The 17,959-nt window shown below is 41.3% G+C and overlaps 1 protein-coding gene across 37 annotated transcripts in view; it reads right to left on the bottom strand.

Annotated features, from left to right (window-relative positions):
- LOC144576474 (serine/threonine-protein kinase MARK2-like) overlaps positions 1–17,959 on the bottom strand; it is a 98,283-nt gene that overhangs the window by 30,805 nt on the left and 49,519 nt on the right. For 23 of the 37 annotated variants that reach the window (XR_013533962.1, XM_078368694.1, XM_078368701.1 and 20 more), the window contains one exon: positions 486–12,045. Coding sequence is in view for 4 of the 37 variants with exons in the window: in XM_078368697.1 (XP_078224823.1) it covers positions 12,037–12,045 (9 nt within the window). In the remaining 33 variants the exon portion in view is untranslated. Of the gene's footprint in view, positions 1–485; positions 12,046–17,959 lie in introns of those variants that run through there. The other 14 variants (XR_013533961.1, XR_013533964.1, XM_078368690.1 and 11 more) reach the window with 8 other exon arrangements.

The raw sequence follows: 17,959 nt of genomic DNA, 5'->3' as shown, positions 1-17,959 counted from the left end.
TTAAAAAGACCATTAAGACCTTTGGAAGTGGGTATCTCACTGTATTCCCGATGTCACTGACTCTAAGGTGCAAATTTTTTTCCAGTTTTAACATTGCTGAACTCAGGGTGCCTGTGACAGGCACTGAGACCAGGCAGCTGTCAGGATGTAGCTGTAGCTGTCATTGCCTGCTCTGGTTCATCCAAAAGTGCTAAATCATGTCGGGGACCTGGGGGACAATTCCAGAGACAAGAGTGCGCTCTTTAAAGAACATTCTTGATTTTGAAACATGGACATTAATGAGTCAAGGTCAAAAAATGGTTGTGAAGAGTTGAATTCGGAATGTGAAGTTGTCTCAGGAATGCTTAGACACTTTGTTTCAATTACATTTGACTTTTCATATGTGTGTGTACATACACACACACACACACACACACACATGATATAGAGGAATGTCTTTGCTAAATAAGCCTTAAGAAGCAATTTTAATGAGGTCCAAATAAAAATTAAAATGATAAACAAGTATTTAATCATCATTTAATTGGCAGCATTTTTTGTCTCCATAGAACATAAAATAATGGTGTTATATATTCAGTGATATCTTCGATATAATCAAGCATAGCGACTCTTTTGTATAAAATCTTAAACATTTGTATTATTTTTGAAAGTCATTCACAGCTCCAAATATTAAAACTGGTACACTTTTAATTTAAAGGTTAGCATATTTCAGTTTAGCTCTTTCAATACATGTTTACTGAAAACCTGCAAAAATGAAGAGATATATATCACATACAATGTGGAATATTAAAATATATGATAGCTCATACTCCAAAACAATTTACAGTCTGATTGATCCATGATATTACTGATCTATGATTATGAGTAACATTCATTCAAAAAATATGTACTGAGTAATTTCCATGTATCGGGTTCAGTTCTGGGAACTGGGAATACAGTAGTAAACAAAGCAACCTTCCTACCCTCCTTGAACTCGCCTTCTAGAAGGAAGACCGTCTGTAAAAGGGACATATAAGTAAATGTATATAGTGCTGGTCAGTGATAAAGGCTAAGAAACAAAAGTAACTGAAGACTGGAAGAGGACTGTAAATGTTGGAAGGAGACTGAAGTTTTAGGTAAGTATCTAGAAAGCCTCCACCAGAAAACCTGCAGGAAGTAGGGGGCAAAACAGATCACAGGGGAAAAGAGCATTCCAGTGGAGGGAACCTGGAAGGCCAGAAGCGGAGGCGTGCCTGCATGTTGAGGAACGAGGAAGGTAGTCCAACTAGAGTGGAGAAAAGAGCGTAGCAGGTGATGGCATCAGAGAAGTCAAGAGCAACCAAGTCACACTGAGCCCGTGGTCAGAGTTAGGACCTCTGCTTTTCTTCTGAGTGGGATGAGAGTCATTTGCGATGTCTTAGCAGAGAAGTGACTCACTTTTCATGGGTTTGCCTTGACTGCTATGTTGAGAGGAGACTGAAAAGGGGGCAAGGCACAGCCGGTAGCCAGTTAAGAGGTGTCTTAGTCGAGGCCCAGCTGCTATTACAAAATACCTGGGACTGGACAATTTCTAAACAATCAAAACTGACTCTCAAAGTTCCAGAAGCTGTGAAGTCCAAGGTCAAGGCACCAGCATATTCTGAGTCTGGTGAGGGCCTGTTTCTCATAGATGGTGCCTTCTCTGTGTCCTCGCATGGCAGAAGACAAAAGGACCTAGCTAGTTCCCTGCAGCCCTTTCATGAGGGCATTAATCCTATTCATGGGGGTAGAATCCTCATGACTGAATCACCTCCCAGAGATCCCACCTTCTAGTACCATCAGGTTGGGGTTTAAGTTCCAACATATGGATTTTAGAGGGACACACACATTTAAACCACAGCAGCAGGTGAAAGATGAGGGCACCTTGGATCATGGTAGTGTGAGTGAGGAAGGTGAGAGTGATAGAACTTTGAATATATATACAGATTTGAGATGAAGTCTCACTCTCCCAGGCTGGAGTGCAGTGGTGCAATCTCAGCTCATTGCAACCTCCACCTCCCAAGTTCAAGTGATTGAAAACCTCAGCTTTCCAAATAGCTGAGACTACAGGTGCATGCCCCCACACCCAACTAATTTTTTTTCATATTTTTAGTAGAGACTGGTTTTCCCCATGTTTCACAGGCTGGTCTTTAACTCCTGACCTCATGTGATCTACCCACCTTGGCCTCGCAAAGTGCCGGCATTATAGGTGTGAGCCACTGCACTCAGCCAAATTCTGAACATATTTTGAAGGTAGCACCAACAGGATTTGTTGATAGATTGGAGGTGGGGCATGAAATACAGAGAGTTGTCACATGATGCCATGGTCTTTGGTCTGAGCAAATATAATGAAGTTGTCATTAGCAGGATGAGAAAGAATCGAGGAAGCACCATCAAGATCTCAGTTTTGAACACGTTGCATTTGAGATGCTGTGCTCTGTGAAGTGATTCCAGCAGGTCTAGAATTGGCCTGAACTTTTACTGAAATGAGAAATAGACCTGCATAGCATTGTTCCCTGGGAAGACACAGAACATATTGATTACTAGTGGTACTTTGTACCCATAGGTCTGTGGAGTTTTTGGATGGTTTATACTACCTTGTCAGCATTGTTGATTAGTAATGGTGAGGTTAGATTGATGGCTTGCACCTGGTTTCAGTGAGGACCGTCTCCTCCCTCACCCCCTAGAAGGCTCTGCCATTGGGCTCAGTTGCACAAGAGCAAGTGCCCAAGTGATGCCTATGGGATAAAAGGCACCCAAGATCAGACGGTCATGGTGGTTCACACCTGTAATCCCAACACTTTGGGAGGCTGAGGTCGGTGGATCACCTGCGGTCAGGAGTTTGAGACCAGCCTGACCAATTTGGTGAAACCCATCTCTACTAAAAATACAAAAATTAGCTGGACATAGCCGTGGGCACCTGTAGTCCCAGCTACTCAGGAGGCTGGGACTCGAACCCAGGAGGTGGAGGTTGTGGTGAGGCAAGATCATGCCACTGCACTCCAGCCTGGGTGATACAGCTAGACTCCTCAAAAAAAAAAAAAAAAAAAAAAAAAATCCTGAGACCCAAGACAAGACTCCATTTGGGGCTCCCTAGTTGTAAGGTGTTCCATCTACGTATCAGTGGTTCCTGATCTGGGAGAGGGCATGTCAAGTGTGGCCCTTCCAGAGGGAGGATAATTGGAGCTTGCACCTGGCCCCTCTGGACCCCTTGCTGTGTGACACAGCCTGTTGGAAATAGATGTTCAGTGCTGCAAAGAAAAACTGGCACTGAGACAAAGTGTCTTTCAGCAAGGCAATTTTTGCCTCCTGGACTGCAGGAAGGGTACCCTCGCTAGTCATCGTGCATGAGAGTACAAAGAACAAAGGTAAACATGCAAATTTATTTCTTACACATTTGGGGTTGTCACTGCTGTGTCTGATCTCCATTGGCTGGAGCCAGACCTCACAATCTAAACTAAAACCCCATTGGCTAACAACTTAAGACTTTTCTAAACAGGTAAAAGCAGTGGAGAGCTGGGAAATGCCTGTGAGCACGTCCAGCACAGTTAAAGTACAAGGACATAAAATGTACTATGTGCCTGTAAGCATGGCATGTCTAATAGCTGCATAGGATAGGGCTTAACGAAGAGTTATTAGCACACTTATGATTTATTTTTTAACAAGAAACCAAACTTTAAAAAGGAACTTTTCTACTTCCCACACAGCCCTCGGTTGTGATGCATGCCCCTACTTCAAGCTGCTGCTATATCGTATCCTCTTCCTGCAGAAAACTGTGGATTGGTAAACACTGTCATTTGGTGACCTGTAAGTCTTTAGCAATGAAACTCTGCTCAACTGCCACCAATAAAGCAGATGCCAGTTAGACATTAGGAGGTTGATTACAGAAATGGACTCTAAAGCTCCTCTGTCAAAGATGAAGTCTATTTACCCACTCTTTGAATTGACCAGTGACTTTCTTTTGGTAACAGAATGTGGTAATAGGAACAGTGGCTGGTTCTGGGCCTAAGCCTTGTTAAGTGAAGCCAAATTCCACCTGGGGTTGCCTCCGTTCTTGTGTCTAAGTTAGATTGCAGTAACAAACTGCAATCTAACCTAGACATAAATTAGATGAAAGCAAAACTCACGAGCAGACTTTGGTAACAAATAGCTGAGTCCCAACCAGTCACAGCAACTGAGCTTCAGTCAGTTACAGGTGGCCAACTGATCAGACCAGCTTCAAATATAGTGTCTGCTGATTGGTTACTGAGCTGTAACTAATCAAGTTGTTTCTGAAGCTCATTTCTGTTCTCTGTCTATAAATGCTGCCTGCCTACGTTGCAAAGTAGGGCGCTCTCACCTGCGTGTTTTCTCTCTCTTCTTCTTCCTCCCACCCTCCCTCTCTCCCTCCTACCCTCCCTCCCTCTCTCCCTCTTACCTTCCCATCCTCCCTCTCTCCCAGGCTATCCTGATGAAGGATGAGACATGTGCAGCAGAGTGAAATCAGCTCAGTTTTCCCAGCTGAGGCCCCATACATTTGAGAAAGCCCAGAAAAGATTACTCAAGCCATTCAGCAAACCCACAGCTGACAATAGATGCATAAATGAGCTTCACCAAGCCCAGCACAAATTATCTGAACTGCCCAGCTGGTCCACATACTGTAAGCAAAAATAATAGTTTGTTATATGCACTAAGGTTTTGTGGTTGTATGTTATACAACATTATTGTGGCAATGGGTAACGGACACATATGTTCAAGTAGAGATGTCAAGCAGGCAGTCGGATGCATGCGTCTGAAGGTCAGGTGAGAAGTCCAAGCTGGAGGAAACTGTGAGAGCATTCAGCAACGTAGTGGACACAGCTGCTCCACCTAGACTCCCTGCGGTACCTTGTTTTCTTTTGAGAGCCCCACTCCTGCTTTTGCTTCTAACACCCAGCACCTGTGTCTTTTTGGAGTCTTCCCTTAGGCTTTTAGAGCTGCTTTCCCCTCCACAATCAGAAAACAAGATATACTTGGAAATTGACTTCCCTCCAGGACAGTGGTCCCCAACCTTTTTGGCACCAGGGGCCAGTTTTGTGGGAGACAGTTTTTCCATGGACCGGGCAGTGCAGGGGATGGTTTTGGGATGATTTGAGCACATTGCATTTATTGTGCCCTTTATTTCTATTATTACATTGAAATCTACAATGAAATAATTACACAACTCACCATAATGTAGAATCAGCGGGAGCCCTGAACTTGTTTTCCCGCAACTAGATAGTCCCATCTGAGGGTGATAGGAGACAGTGATGGATCATTAGGCACTAGATTACCATAAGGAGCATGTAACCTAGATCCATCACATATGTAGTTCACAATAGTGTTCCTGCTTCTATGAGAATCTGATGCCACTGCTGATCTGACAGGAGGTGAAGCTCAGTTTCACTCTCTGGCCCACTGTTCATCTTCTGCTGTGCAGCTCAGCTCTTAACAGGTCAGGACCAGTACCAGTCCCTGGTCCAGAAGTTGGGGATTCCTGTGCTATAAGACAGGAGGTGGAGCTCAGGCAGTAATGCGAGGGATAGGGAGTGACTGTAAATACAAATGAAGCTTCACTTGCTTGCTCATCTACCACTCACCTCCTACTCTACAGCTCAGTTCCTAACAGTACCACAGACAGGTACCGGTTCATGGCCCAGGGTTTGAAGACTCGTGTTCTAGGACAATCCTTGACCAGTGACACACAGGCACAGGGTACAGAGCAGAAGGTGTGTGAAAGCCTAGTTCTCTTGTTCCAAAAAAGGCTGGGCATATCTTAAGCCCCAGGGTTTCTGTACACCCAGGATTGGGTTAAAACCACCACCCTTTGCAAAGCCTGCCTGAGATTAAACCTTTGCTGGGCTTTCTCTCCTCTGTTTACATCTCCCTCAGCCTTACCAGTCCAGGGAGTATTTCCTTAAGAAAGCATGTGCGTACAAATCAGGCTCTGCTTCTGGGTCACCCACCCTAAGACAACACATAAGTAATATTTGAAGCCATAAGTCGAGATGAGCAATCTATAAGATTAGCAAGGGGTTTTGTATTCATAGTTATTCTCTATATTTAGCATTTTAAGCATTTTGATTCTTTTTAATTTTGCATTCCTTTTTAAAGTTTTGGAACCAAGGCAATTCTGAATGTTGCTAAGTATAAAGTCTGCCCTTGCACTGATGAATTTATGGAGCAAATATTCAAGATTCTGTCAGAGTCGGATTTTCTAACCAGGTTAACATCCCCTTGATAACATATTGGCTTCTGGATGCAAATGTAAAAATAAATAGAGGGATGGGAGTGTGTGAGACCGTGCGCAAGTGTGTGTGTGTGTGTGCACAGACACTTCTATTGAGGCAGGAATAAAGGAGTCCTATGCGTGTTATTGGCCATCAGACCAGGTGAGAAACAGCCCCATGGAACTAGAGAACACATTCCAGATTCTGGAATGTTTTGCACAGTATCTGAGAGTAATATGGTAAAGCTCCAAAAAGAAAAAATGAACACAAATACGTATCATTCAAAAATATTTATTTTAGGTCATTTACTATATAACTGTCAATGCACATGTAGGATGAACTTATCAGACATGATTCTGCCCTCTCTGCCCTTAAAAGTTTATAGGCTAATGAGGGGAGGAGAGATAGGCATTAAATAATTACCTAGATAATCCTTTACTTGTTATTTGTGTTTGAAAGAAAAAGTACGAGGCATTCTTAGGGTAAATGACTGGGGACTAACTCTCTGTGTTAGTAACTGGAGAAAACACTCTTTGGCTTGTCCAGACTCTGAGCCCATCACCAGACTCTGAGCTCCCCAGAGCAGAGACTGTGTCTTGCTCACCCTCCATCACAATGCTAGATTTGTGGCACTTTAAAAATGTTTGTTGAATGGATGCATGAGGTTACTAGTGAGGATGAGAATAAGGGCTGGGTAAAGGAGACCTAGGAGAAGAGATTTCAACGTAAGTTGAAGCCAGATCATGGAAGACCTTAAGTATCATTTGAAAAAGTTTGGACTTCATCATGTGGGACATGGGGGGGCCACTAAAAGTGTCTGAGTCAGATTGATGTGATTAGAACTGTGTTTCATGAAGGCAACTCTGGAGAGGCTGGGGGCAGGGGGCCAGCTGGGAAGTCACGTAGATTGGTGGTAGCAGAAAGGGATGGGGAGGAGGGAACAGCGACAAGGGGATGATTGGCTGCATCAGACCCTGAGAACTCATTTCAAGTGAGAGATTTGCTCTGGGGCATTTGCCACCAGAGGCTGCAGTTCACATAAACTCTCTGTAACGTTTCCTAAGAATTCTCCAGAGGCTCATGAGTTTTCTAGTTAGGTAATTAAGAAATAGTTATGTTCTCAAGAGAATAGCTGAATGCCCTAGATAATTTCTCCAATTTTGATTTAGCAAATGGGTGAGATAACTATGCCATCCTTCCTTTTTGACTGATGCCCACCTCCTTCAGACTAAACAACCATTCAATCACACTGCAGCAACATCAGTCACCGATGACGTCTTTAGAAGCTTCACTGTGTCAGCGCCTGGATTTGGGCGTCCCTTTATGAACTAGAGTTTATGGTTCATTTTTATTGCTCTATCTCCTACTCGCTGTAATTGCCATTACTGTAGATGATACCGTGGGTTGGTTTGTTCATTAAAAGTAAATAAGTCTGAAAGAAAAGGGAGCATACCAAAAACTTATGCTGTATTGCAAATTTTATATCAGAAGTCAGGAATGAGAAAATTTAAGATTCTCCAGGCACTCAAATGTTAATTTCTCTGCCCTACATATGTTTCAAAAGATATTTCAAATCTGATCCTGAATCCGAACTAATCATCCATAAGGTGGGTGGGTTAGCATGAGCATAATTTATCTTCTGGTTTGTTAATTTCATAAACAATATTTATGATTAATTATTCTGTGCACTCCTGAACATTTATGAGGGTCTATTATGTGCCAAACTCTTCCATATTTTATATCTTTATGTACCTAAAGCTTTCATCTTCACACAACTCCTGCAAGATGCTGTGTTATTATCTCTATTTTACAGTTGAAGCAACAGGCTCAGAGTGGTTCAGTGATGTGCCTGAGGCTACACAGCTCATCGGTGATGGAGCCTGTTGGAAATTGGAGTTACCTTGGCTCCAAGCCCCACTCCACTATCCTGCCTTTCTCTAAGATTGAACCAGAGCTCCACAACTCAGCAAAAAGGTTGAAAGTCTTCTCTAACGTAGGCGGATAAAATGAAAGCTGTCTTTCATGCTGCCCTGTCATCAAAGCCGAGAGCAAGCCTCAGTAAGTTTACCAGTTTGAGTGAGCAAAACAACCCGATTCCCAACAGCAAGCAGGCATGACCACTGTTGAGAAACATTAAGTTTACCCTGCCCCCATGGTTCTCTTGTGGAAGATACTTTTAGTTTCTAATTCGTGGTATTCGGGTAACAGCTGCCTACCTAGTATATTTGTATATGTAGATCACCTGTGTATTAATAAGAATCACGTGTCAAAGAGCAAATAAACACATGGATGACTCTCTGCTCAGGGGTTTTCAGTCTGGAGAGCTGTCAGCCCCACAGGCTCTCAGGCTGTTGGTCCCCAGGATAGATTCACTCCGTTGTGCTGTTTTGGTATCTGCCTCTCAAATACCTTCAGCGCCATCTGGGTGGGGGTCTCCCAACTGAGCTGGGTTTTGGTAAGAGGTGCCAAAATGTGGAGACTAAAACCCAGGATGAAGGATTGCCTGAACAATGTAAAAAGAGGCTAAGCTGAAGGTATCTCTGCAATGTTTGAAAAGAATCCCCCAGGTGAGTTAGGGGGAGCCAGAAGGAGCCCGGGGGGAGACTCCTAGGTGAATTAGGGAGAACCCAGAAGTGGCCCAAATACTACTGGAAAAAATCCCTGGGGTAAGTTGGGGAGCTCAGGAGGAGCCCAAGGGAGACTCCCAGGGTGAATTAGGGAGAACCTTGAAGTAGACCAAGAATGTTTGAAAAAATCTCCCAGGGTTAGTTGGGGGAGCTCGGAATTGGCGCAAGAACATTTGAAAAAATCTCCAAGGGTGGCAGCTGGGGGAACTCGGTCATATTGGGGTAACATCAGCCAAAGATCAAGCCAACACAGGGTTTATTTGGTGTGGTCCATTTGGACTTTGGTGTGTTTTGCCCTGGAGCTGTTTCAGACATAAGATGAGGAAAAGGATTCAGGAGAAAATTCAGGAGAAGAGAAGGAGTGTGATTAAGTATGTAAAGAAATCATGGAGCAAAAAGATAAAAACTCAAATAAGGAAAAGGTGTGCCCATCAGCCCTGCTCAGTATCTTGTAGAGAGATGGTCAGAGCCTCCCTGATATTTCTACCGCTGCTTCTGTTGGCGTGTGTGCTCCTAGAACTATGGTAACCAGTCCAGGTGCTTATACTCCTATATCTATGGTAACCAGTTCTATCCAAGCTGGGATTCAACAAGTGGGAAATGAGGGAGATTTAGAGGCATGGCAATTCCCAGTGGTTACACACCTTCCAGATCAGCAAGGGCAAGTATGGGTTGCTTTTGAACCCCTTCCCTTCAAACTGTTAAGAGTTTAAACAGGCCATCAGTCAGTATGGGCCTGAGTTTCCATTTGTGCTAGGATGATAGAAGAGCATACCTTTTTTGTTTGTTTGTTTTAATTGTATTTGGCTCTGGAGTACATGTGCACATCCTACATCCTGCAGGATTATTGCATAGGTACCTACATGCCATTGTGGTCTGCTGTCTCCATTCCCCACCTCCACCACCCCCCAACACTTCTACATCCCCCCATCAGGCATTTCTCCCAGTGTTATCCCTCCCCATCCTCCCCGCCGCCATCCCCCCTCCCCCACACCTAGCTCTGTGTTTCCTTCCCTGTGCCCAAGTGTTCTCATTGTTCATCACCCGCCTATGAATGAAAACGTGGTGTTTGGTTTTCTGTTCTTCTGCCAGTTTGCTGAGAATTATGGTTTCTAGGTTCATCCATGCCTGTACAAAGGAAATGAACTCATTGTTTTTTATGGCTGCATAGTATTTCATGGTGTATATGTGCCCCCCTTTTTTTTTTTTTTTTTTTTTTTTTTTTTTTTTTTTTGCCCAGTCTATCATTGATGCGCATTTGGTTTGGTTTCCAAATCTTCCCAGTCATAAACAAAACCACAATGAACATAGGTGTGCATGTGTCTTGATGATAGAATGATTTATAATCCTTTGGGTATATACCCAGTAATGGGATTGCTGGGTCAAATGGAATTTCTATTTTTAGATCCTTGAGGAATCGCCACACTGTCTTCCACAATGGTTGAACTAATTTACACTCCCACCAACAGTGTAAACGTGTTCTTATTTCTCCACATCCTCTCCAGCATCTATTGTCTCCAGATTTTTTTTTTCTTTTTTTTTTTCTTTTTGAGATGAAGTTTGGCTCTTGTTGCCCAGGCTGGAGTGTAATGGCGCAATCTTGGCTCACTGTGACCTCCACCTCCCGGGTTCAAGTGATTCTCCTGCCTCAGCCTCCAGAGTAGCTGGGATTATAGTGCCCACCACCATGCCTAGCTAATTTTTTTCTATTTTTAGTAGAGATGGGGTTTTACCATGTTGGCCAGGCTGGTCTCGAACTCCTGATCTCAGGTGATTCACCTACCTCAGCCTCCCAGAGTGCTGGGAATACAGGCATGAGCCACTGCATCCAGCCACCTGATTACTTCTTAATACATTTAAATTCCTAACTTTGGGGTGAAGTTGACAAAATTTTTGAGTTGATTATTTGTTGGCATATAGGGTTTTCATATTGAAGGCTGCTGTTCTTGATGGCAATAGAAAGAAAATGCAAGACCAATCAGTCTAAGGTGAAACAAAGTCAAGGGAAGAGACTATTAAATTTTGTGCACCCATGTACATTTTATCATCAACTACATTTACAATAACATCTTCCATAACTTATAATAATGAAAATAATTTGTGGTAGCATACACCTATAATCCTGGCTTCTCATGAGGCTAAGGCAGGAGGATCCCTTGAGCCCCCCGACCTGGTCAACATAAGGGAATCCCATCTTGGCCAGGCATGGTGGCTCTCACCTGTAATCCCAGCACTTTGGAAGGTCAAAACAGGTGGATCCCTTGAGGTCAGGAGTTTGAGACCAGCTTGGCTAACGTGGTGAAACCCCATCTCTACTAAGATACAAAAATTAGCTGGGCATGGTGGCATGCACCTGTAATCCCAGCTATTTGGGAGGCTGAAGCAGGAGAATTACTTGAACCTGGGAGAAGGAGGATGTAGTGAGCTGAGACTGTGCCACTACACTCTAGCATGGGTGACAGGGCAAGACTCCAGCTCAAAAAAGAATAAAAAAAGAGATCTCATCTCAAAAAAAACCCAACTTTACATAATGCTGTAAAAAATCATTTGCTACACCTCAGCTATTTCTGACCAATTTTTAACTACAGGCAAGAAAATCATAGACTTCAAAATGATTCATTCTGAGTTGCTAGTCTAGTCTCTTGTTTACATTACTCTCATTCTAGCGAAAGAGGATGTGATTTCCAGAGTCAACGTGCCTTCATTTGGGCTTGCTCTTTACTCTTTATCTTATTATTTTTCATTTCTAAACTCACACAGGTGCAGAGCTTTCTTTACACAAAGCAGAGCACATGGCCAAGGAAAGGATGTGATTTCCAGAGTCTGTTTCTACAACTGCCCTAAAAGTACAAATACTTTAAGAAATGTAGTAGATTGATTTAAAGTCACAATACATTATAAGTGAGAATTTTTCTCAAGATAAAACAGAAAGATGCTAGGTATATCAAAAGGGATGCTTCAGAAGAGAACCACACTAAAAGGAGATTAAACTCCCCAAAACAAAGCTTACCTACTTCACAATTGTGATGAGGGCTGGCAGACTAGCACTGGAGAGGCAGTAGAGACACAGAAAACTCACCCAGGCTGAGTGAGATAGGAGACCCAGGATCCAAATAGAAGTTCCAGGCTGTAGCATTGTCATCTATTAACTGGTCTTCTCTAACTCCTCTGAGACACACTTTCTTCACCTACAAAATCTAAGATATGTGACAGAGGGAAAGAAAGAGAATCAGTTTGATCTCTATTTTTTGGTTTAAGATTCTTAGATTATGCAAATGATCACTTTATATAGCACCACCTCCACGTAAGTACCAAACACACAATTAGTTTATGTTATTGAACACATGCTCAATATGGGCTTGAGTACAGCTAAAGAAACATAAGATTCAAGCTTTTGGGTAATCCATACAAGGAAATGATGACATTAAATACTATAAAATCATGTAAGTGATGGCATGTTAAGTTTTTCACTGATGAATAAGTGGGAATTCATGTTATATCCAGTGAAGACCCTTTCACAGTTATATTTGGTTAAGGTACCTTTCCAGTCCTGTGTTTATACAGGTAGAACCTCCTCTTTTTTTTCTTGAGATGAAATCTCACCCTGTCTTCTAGGCTGAAGTGCAATGGTGTGATCTCAGCTCACTGCAACCTCCACCTCCCAAGTTCAAATGATTTTCCTGCCTCAGCCTCCAGATAGCTAGGATTACAGGTGCTTGCCACCATGCCCAGCTAGGCTAATTTTTGTATTTTTAGTAGAGATGGGGTTTCACCATAAGGCTGGTCTCAAACTCCTCACCTCATCATCCACCCGCCTTGGCCTTCCAAAGTGTTGGGATTACAGGCATGAGCCACTAAGCCCGGGCACCACTTCCTTTTTCTATCTAATAAAATATTGGTGGGGAAAAGACCCTCTGGCATTTGCTGTCTCATTTGTTCCTTTGTTGTAGTGATAGGGAAAGCCATAAAATAATATTTCAAGAAAAAGATGAGATATAGATGACTTTTTAGATCTCCTTCTGGCCTTATGGATTTACATGTGTTTTTAGAGAATAAAGGTAAAATAATAAATATTAGGCTAAATGGTAATGTGGAAGTACAGGGATAATTCAAAGTTTAAGAATTCCTTACAGCTCATGCCTGTAATTTCAGCACTTTGAGAGGCCAAGGTGGGTGGATCACGAGGTCAAGACATCAAGACCATCCTGGCCAACATGGTGAAACCCTGTCCCTACTAAAACTACAAAAATTAGCTGGGTGTGGTGGCACACACCTGTAATCCTAGCTACTCAAGAGGCTGAGGCAGGAAAATTGCTTAAACCTGGGAGGTGGAGGTTGCAGTGAGCCGAGATCAGGCCACTGCACTCCAGCCTGGTGACAGAGTGGGACTTCATCTCAAAAAAAAAAAAAAAAAAAAGAATTCCTTCCCCATGTTTAACTGGTGTGCTTTGCAAGGTCTAGATGACATCAATGATACAATTCTTGCAAGCAACAGCAGCAGGGTTCTTGGAGGTCCGTTGTCACCTAAAAATTTTTTTCTTCCCTTTATGTTGTTAAATAGACTGAAGATTTCACTGAATGGATAATGGAATTAAGTTTCTCAAAATATGGTCCATGGACTGCCTGTCTGTACCAGCATCATTTGCGGTGCTTGTTCAAAATTTGTATTCCTGGGGAATGGAGGTTTCACCACTTTGAGACCCACAGAGACTCCATTATGCTTTATGCAGGGTCACAGATGCCTCTAGAATGAAGTAGATACTCCTTTTGAATTCCTGTGATGTGAAACTGATAGCAAATTTTAATCCAAAAGCAAAACTGGAAAAAAAAATTCATATTCTTGGTCTGTACCTGAGATCATCTTGATGGATCTCAGGTATGCTTGTATTGTATTAAACCCTCTGGTGCTATTTATACACAATAATGTCTAAAAATCACTGTCTAAATTAAGAATTCACATTCTACTGCATTGGATTAGTGATACAATGAAATTCAGGTCCAGAGTTTTTATCATTCAATATCCAAAACACATGGAAGTGACTTTTATACAGCTTTCAAAGCATAACACATGTAAAATAGACAATACAAACAAGCTTTAAAAAGAATAAAATCAATGGCTGGGTGCGGTGACTCAGGCCTGCAATCCCAGCACTTTGGGAGGCTGAGGCAGGCAGATCACAAGGTCAGGAGTTTGAGGCCAGACTGACCAACCCTATCTCTTCTAAAAATACAAAAATTAGCCAGGCATGGTGGTGGGCGCCTATAATCCCAGGTACTCATGAGGCTGAGGCAGGAGAATCTCTTGAATTGCAGTGAGCCAAGATGTAGCCACTGCACTCCAGCTTCTGTGACAGAGTGGAACTCCAAAAAAAGAACAAGAAGAAGAAGAAAAGAAAATCATTCCATAATACTGTTATCCAAGGAAAAACAATAGTTGAGGACTATTTGTGTGAATTTCCTTCAAGTCTCTAAATATCATCATATAGATCATCATAGGTTCTGAAAACTCCTAACAGGAGGGACTGTGTTTCTTCATCACTGTAACCCTAGGGGCTGTCTTTTATACTTAAATTCATAGTGCCCACACACTGCCTCTAATTAGTAGTACTGAGCACGTGCTGAATAAACAATGAGTGTATCTAATGAAAAAATGACTGAGGCAATGTATTTGCATGTCTCCTTGAGAGCAATTTTAAAGAATACATATTCAATGTAGAGAGCATATTTATTTCCTTCAAAAGGAGAACAAATGCAAAATATTCCAAAGTTTGCGCTTAGAACTTTAAGACTGTTACACATGTTCTATCTTCTATCTTATATGAAGCAAGTACTGGTGAGATTAGTGTTAAGAAATGTATCAAAATAGGGTGTTTCTGCTTACTTTTAAAATTGTGAGCAGAAAATGATTTATGATAGTCAACCTAATTTACAAAAGGAACATGGTAGCGTTTTAGTAGCAGCGGCAGGACTTTAACGGGGTTGATGTCATAACCCTATTTTTTAACAGAAAAACATGGCTTCCAAAATATTGTGACACTAGCATGGTTGCTTTGTATTTATGAATCTGATGCAGACTTCAGGCAGTAAATCTCAAAATGACTTGTGACGTGTGCCATTTTTTTTTTTTAAGGAGGCTGAACACAGAAAAGGCCAAAGGAAAGGGGCCATTGTCTTCCTTACGAAGGAAGGCATATTGCTACAGGACTTGCCTCTCACAAAAGTTTTTTTGTGAGGCTTTAGAAAGTTTTAATGTGTATTAAAATGCATTGAAAAACATCCAGCTGATTAATAAATATAAAATAGTATAATTATACAGTATTGGCAGCATATTTAAGTTATGCTAGGTAAAGGCTACATATATGTAAAGTAAAAATAATTACTCAGCAAGTCAATATAGCATAGCTTTGTTTATATTACTAAGAAAATCATTTTTAATTTCAGCAAGAACTTAATGCTATATAGATTTATGTAAATAAGAACATAACCCATAAATATGAAATTACAGAAATACATATGCATTTTAATTTCATTTAAAACTTATGATGAAACATGGATTTCATTATTTATAAATGATATAACCTGGCCCTCACCACAAATAGGACTATGAAGTATGAATACAGTTGTAGGAATACATATTATCATTTACTAAAAGGTAACACAAGCCTATGTGTATTGATGAAGCAGCTATACTACTGAAACATGCCCAAACTGAATTGTGATGATTTTAAATGCATCAAGAGAGATTAATGATTAAATGGTTTCAATTGTTACATAAATTAGCAAACTGCTAGGTCATAAGTGCTGTGGGAAAAAAGCAGTGTAAGAGGATCAAGTGTGGTACATATCTAGCTGTGTGTGTGAATATAAGGCAGGTTCCAGTTTTACTAGAGTAATTAGGGTAGGCTGGGGGCACGGAGGGGAAGATCTACACAGCCAAAGGAGAGACAATGTAAAAACACTGAGGCCCCATTTGATTCTAACAAAACAATCTCACCACAGATATAATACCCCATTGAGCAGGTGTGTACAGTGTCTCAAAGCAACTTAAGCAAGGGAATAGAGCTAGTAAATAATAAAGCCAGGGCTAGAACCCAGGTTTCTTGACTCTTCATCCAGTGCCTTTCTTTTGTTTTGTCCCTCTGTTCACCAGGCACAGAGGAAGGTGCCCTGTCTCTTAGAAAGCACTGTGTAAACATCATGGATGAATCTGGAAACCATCATTCTCAGCAAACTGACCCAAGAAGAGAAAACCAAACACCACATGTTCTCACTCATAGGAGGGTGTTGAACAATGAGAACACATGGGCATAGGGAGGGGAACATCACACACTGGGGCAGGTTGGGGGTGGAAGGGCTGGGGAGGGACAGTGGGCGGGTAGGGAGGCTGGGGAGGAAAAACAGTGGGAGAAATGCCTGATGTAGCCGAAGGGGGACAGAGACTGCTAACCACCATGGTATGTGTGTACCTATGCAACAACCCTGCGGGATGTGCACATGTGCCCCAGAGCTTAAAGTACAATTTAAAAAAAAAATCAAGTTTCATTGCTTTGGGGTGGTGATTGTGATTATTATTAATCAGTTCCATGATATTTCTATTTTTAAATTTATGCCTCATAGTTGTACATTTTCCCAGGATACATGTGCCGTTTTGGTACATGTATACAATGTAATGATCGAGTTAGGGTAACTGGAACATCTATCACTTCAAACATTTATCTTTTCTTATGTTAGGAATATTACAATTCTCATCTAGCTATCTTGAAATATACAATACATTGTTAACTATAATTACTGTACTATAGACTACTAGAATCGATTCCTTCTGATATTTCCTGAAAGGCATATAAAACTCAAAGAATGGTTTCATCTTCCCTTCCCACAGCTTGTTTTTCCTCCTTCATTTGTGCCTCTTCTCTTGAATAAATTATTTTAATGTCAAACTGTCAGTTAAACTAATTAGACTTTTCTGGATATTTGATAAAGGAAAGGTAAGGATAGGAATAACCTATGAAATGGAAACAATTTCTAACGTTATAAAGGGCTGAGGAAAGAATGGAGAGAATGTGGAGCCCAGAGACTCAGAGAGAGCCTGTGTGTACCTAAGCAACAATCCTGCAAGATCTGCACGTGTACTCCAGAACATAAAGTATAATAAGAAAAAAAAAATAAAGGAAATTTGTAGATAAGGCAAAAATGTTGGAAACAGGGCTCAAGGGGTGAGGGAAAGAGATTTTAAAATATGTTCAAATATATAGTAGGAAGAATGAAGTCAGACTGAAGAAAAAAATATTTTCAAATAAAAATATGAGAATATTAGACAACAAACAACATACAAGAAAAAAGAGAATACGAATCCGATTTCAGACAGTAGACTGAAGAGCTGGTGGAATTACTAACAGCAAAAGGGAACAGAGTAGAGAGTCTGAAAGATGAGTAGCTTTCTTTTTGTAATGCTGGGTTTAAGGTGGCGGCGAGGTTCTCACTAGTGGAAAGGGTCTAAGAGCTTTAAGAGGCAAACTTGGAAGCTCTGTGCAATCTAGAGCTGTTTGTCCAATACAGTTGCCTCTAACCACAGGCAACCACTGAGCAACTGAAATATGGGTACCCTGAACTGAGATGGGCTCTAAGCATCAAATACACATTAGATTTTGAAGATTTTCTATGGGAAAAAAAGAATTTAAAATCTCATTTTTTCTGCATTGATTAGATGATGAAATATATGCATGGACTGGGTTAAATAACATTATTAAAACTAATTTCACTTGTCTGTACTTTTTTAACGTGATTTGTAGAAAACTGAAAATTACATATGTGGCTTATGTTATATTTCTATTGGACAGCAATATTAGTTATATATTAAGATCACAAAAGGGATAGAGACATCATTCTGAGGTATCTCAACTAAACATAGATATGGAAGAAAAAAGGAAACACATCATCATAATAGTTAATATTTACTAAGCACCCCAAGCACTATGCTAGACACATAAAGGGCACCGTCTTATTTGTTCCTCCCAAAAACCTTATTAAACATCTTTTATAGAATAAAATACTGAGGCCCAAGGTCACACAGTTAAATGTCGGTGTTAGGATTCAAGGCCACGATGACCC

Source organism: Callithrix jacchus, chromosome 4, assembly GCF_049354715.1.
Source record: "Callithrix jacchus isolate 240 chromosome 4, calJac240_pri, whole genome shotgun sequence".
Lineage (NCBI taxonomy): Eukaryota > Metazoa > Chordata > Mammalia > Primates > Cebidae > Callithrix > Callithrix jacchus.
The sequence above is the reverse complement of the archived record's forward strand: the minus strand, read 5'-3'. Positions and strand labels throughout refer to the sequence as shown.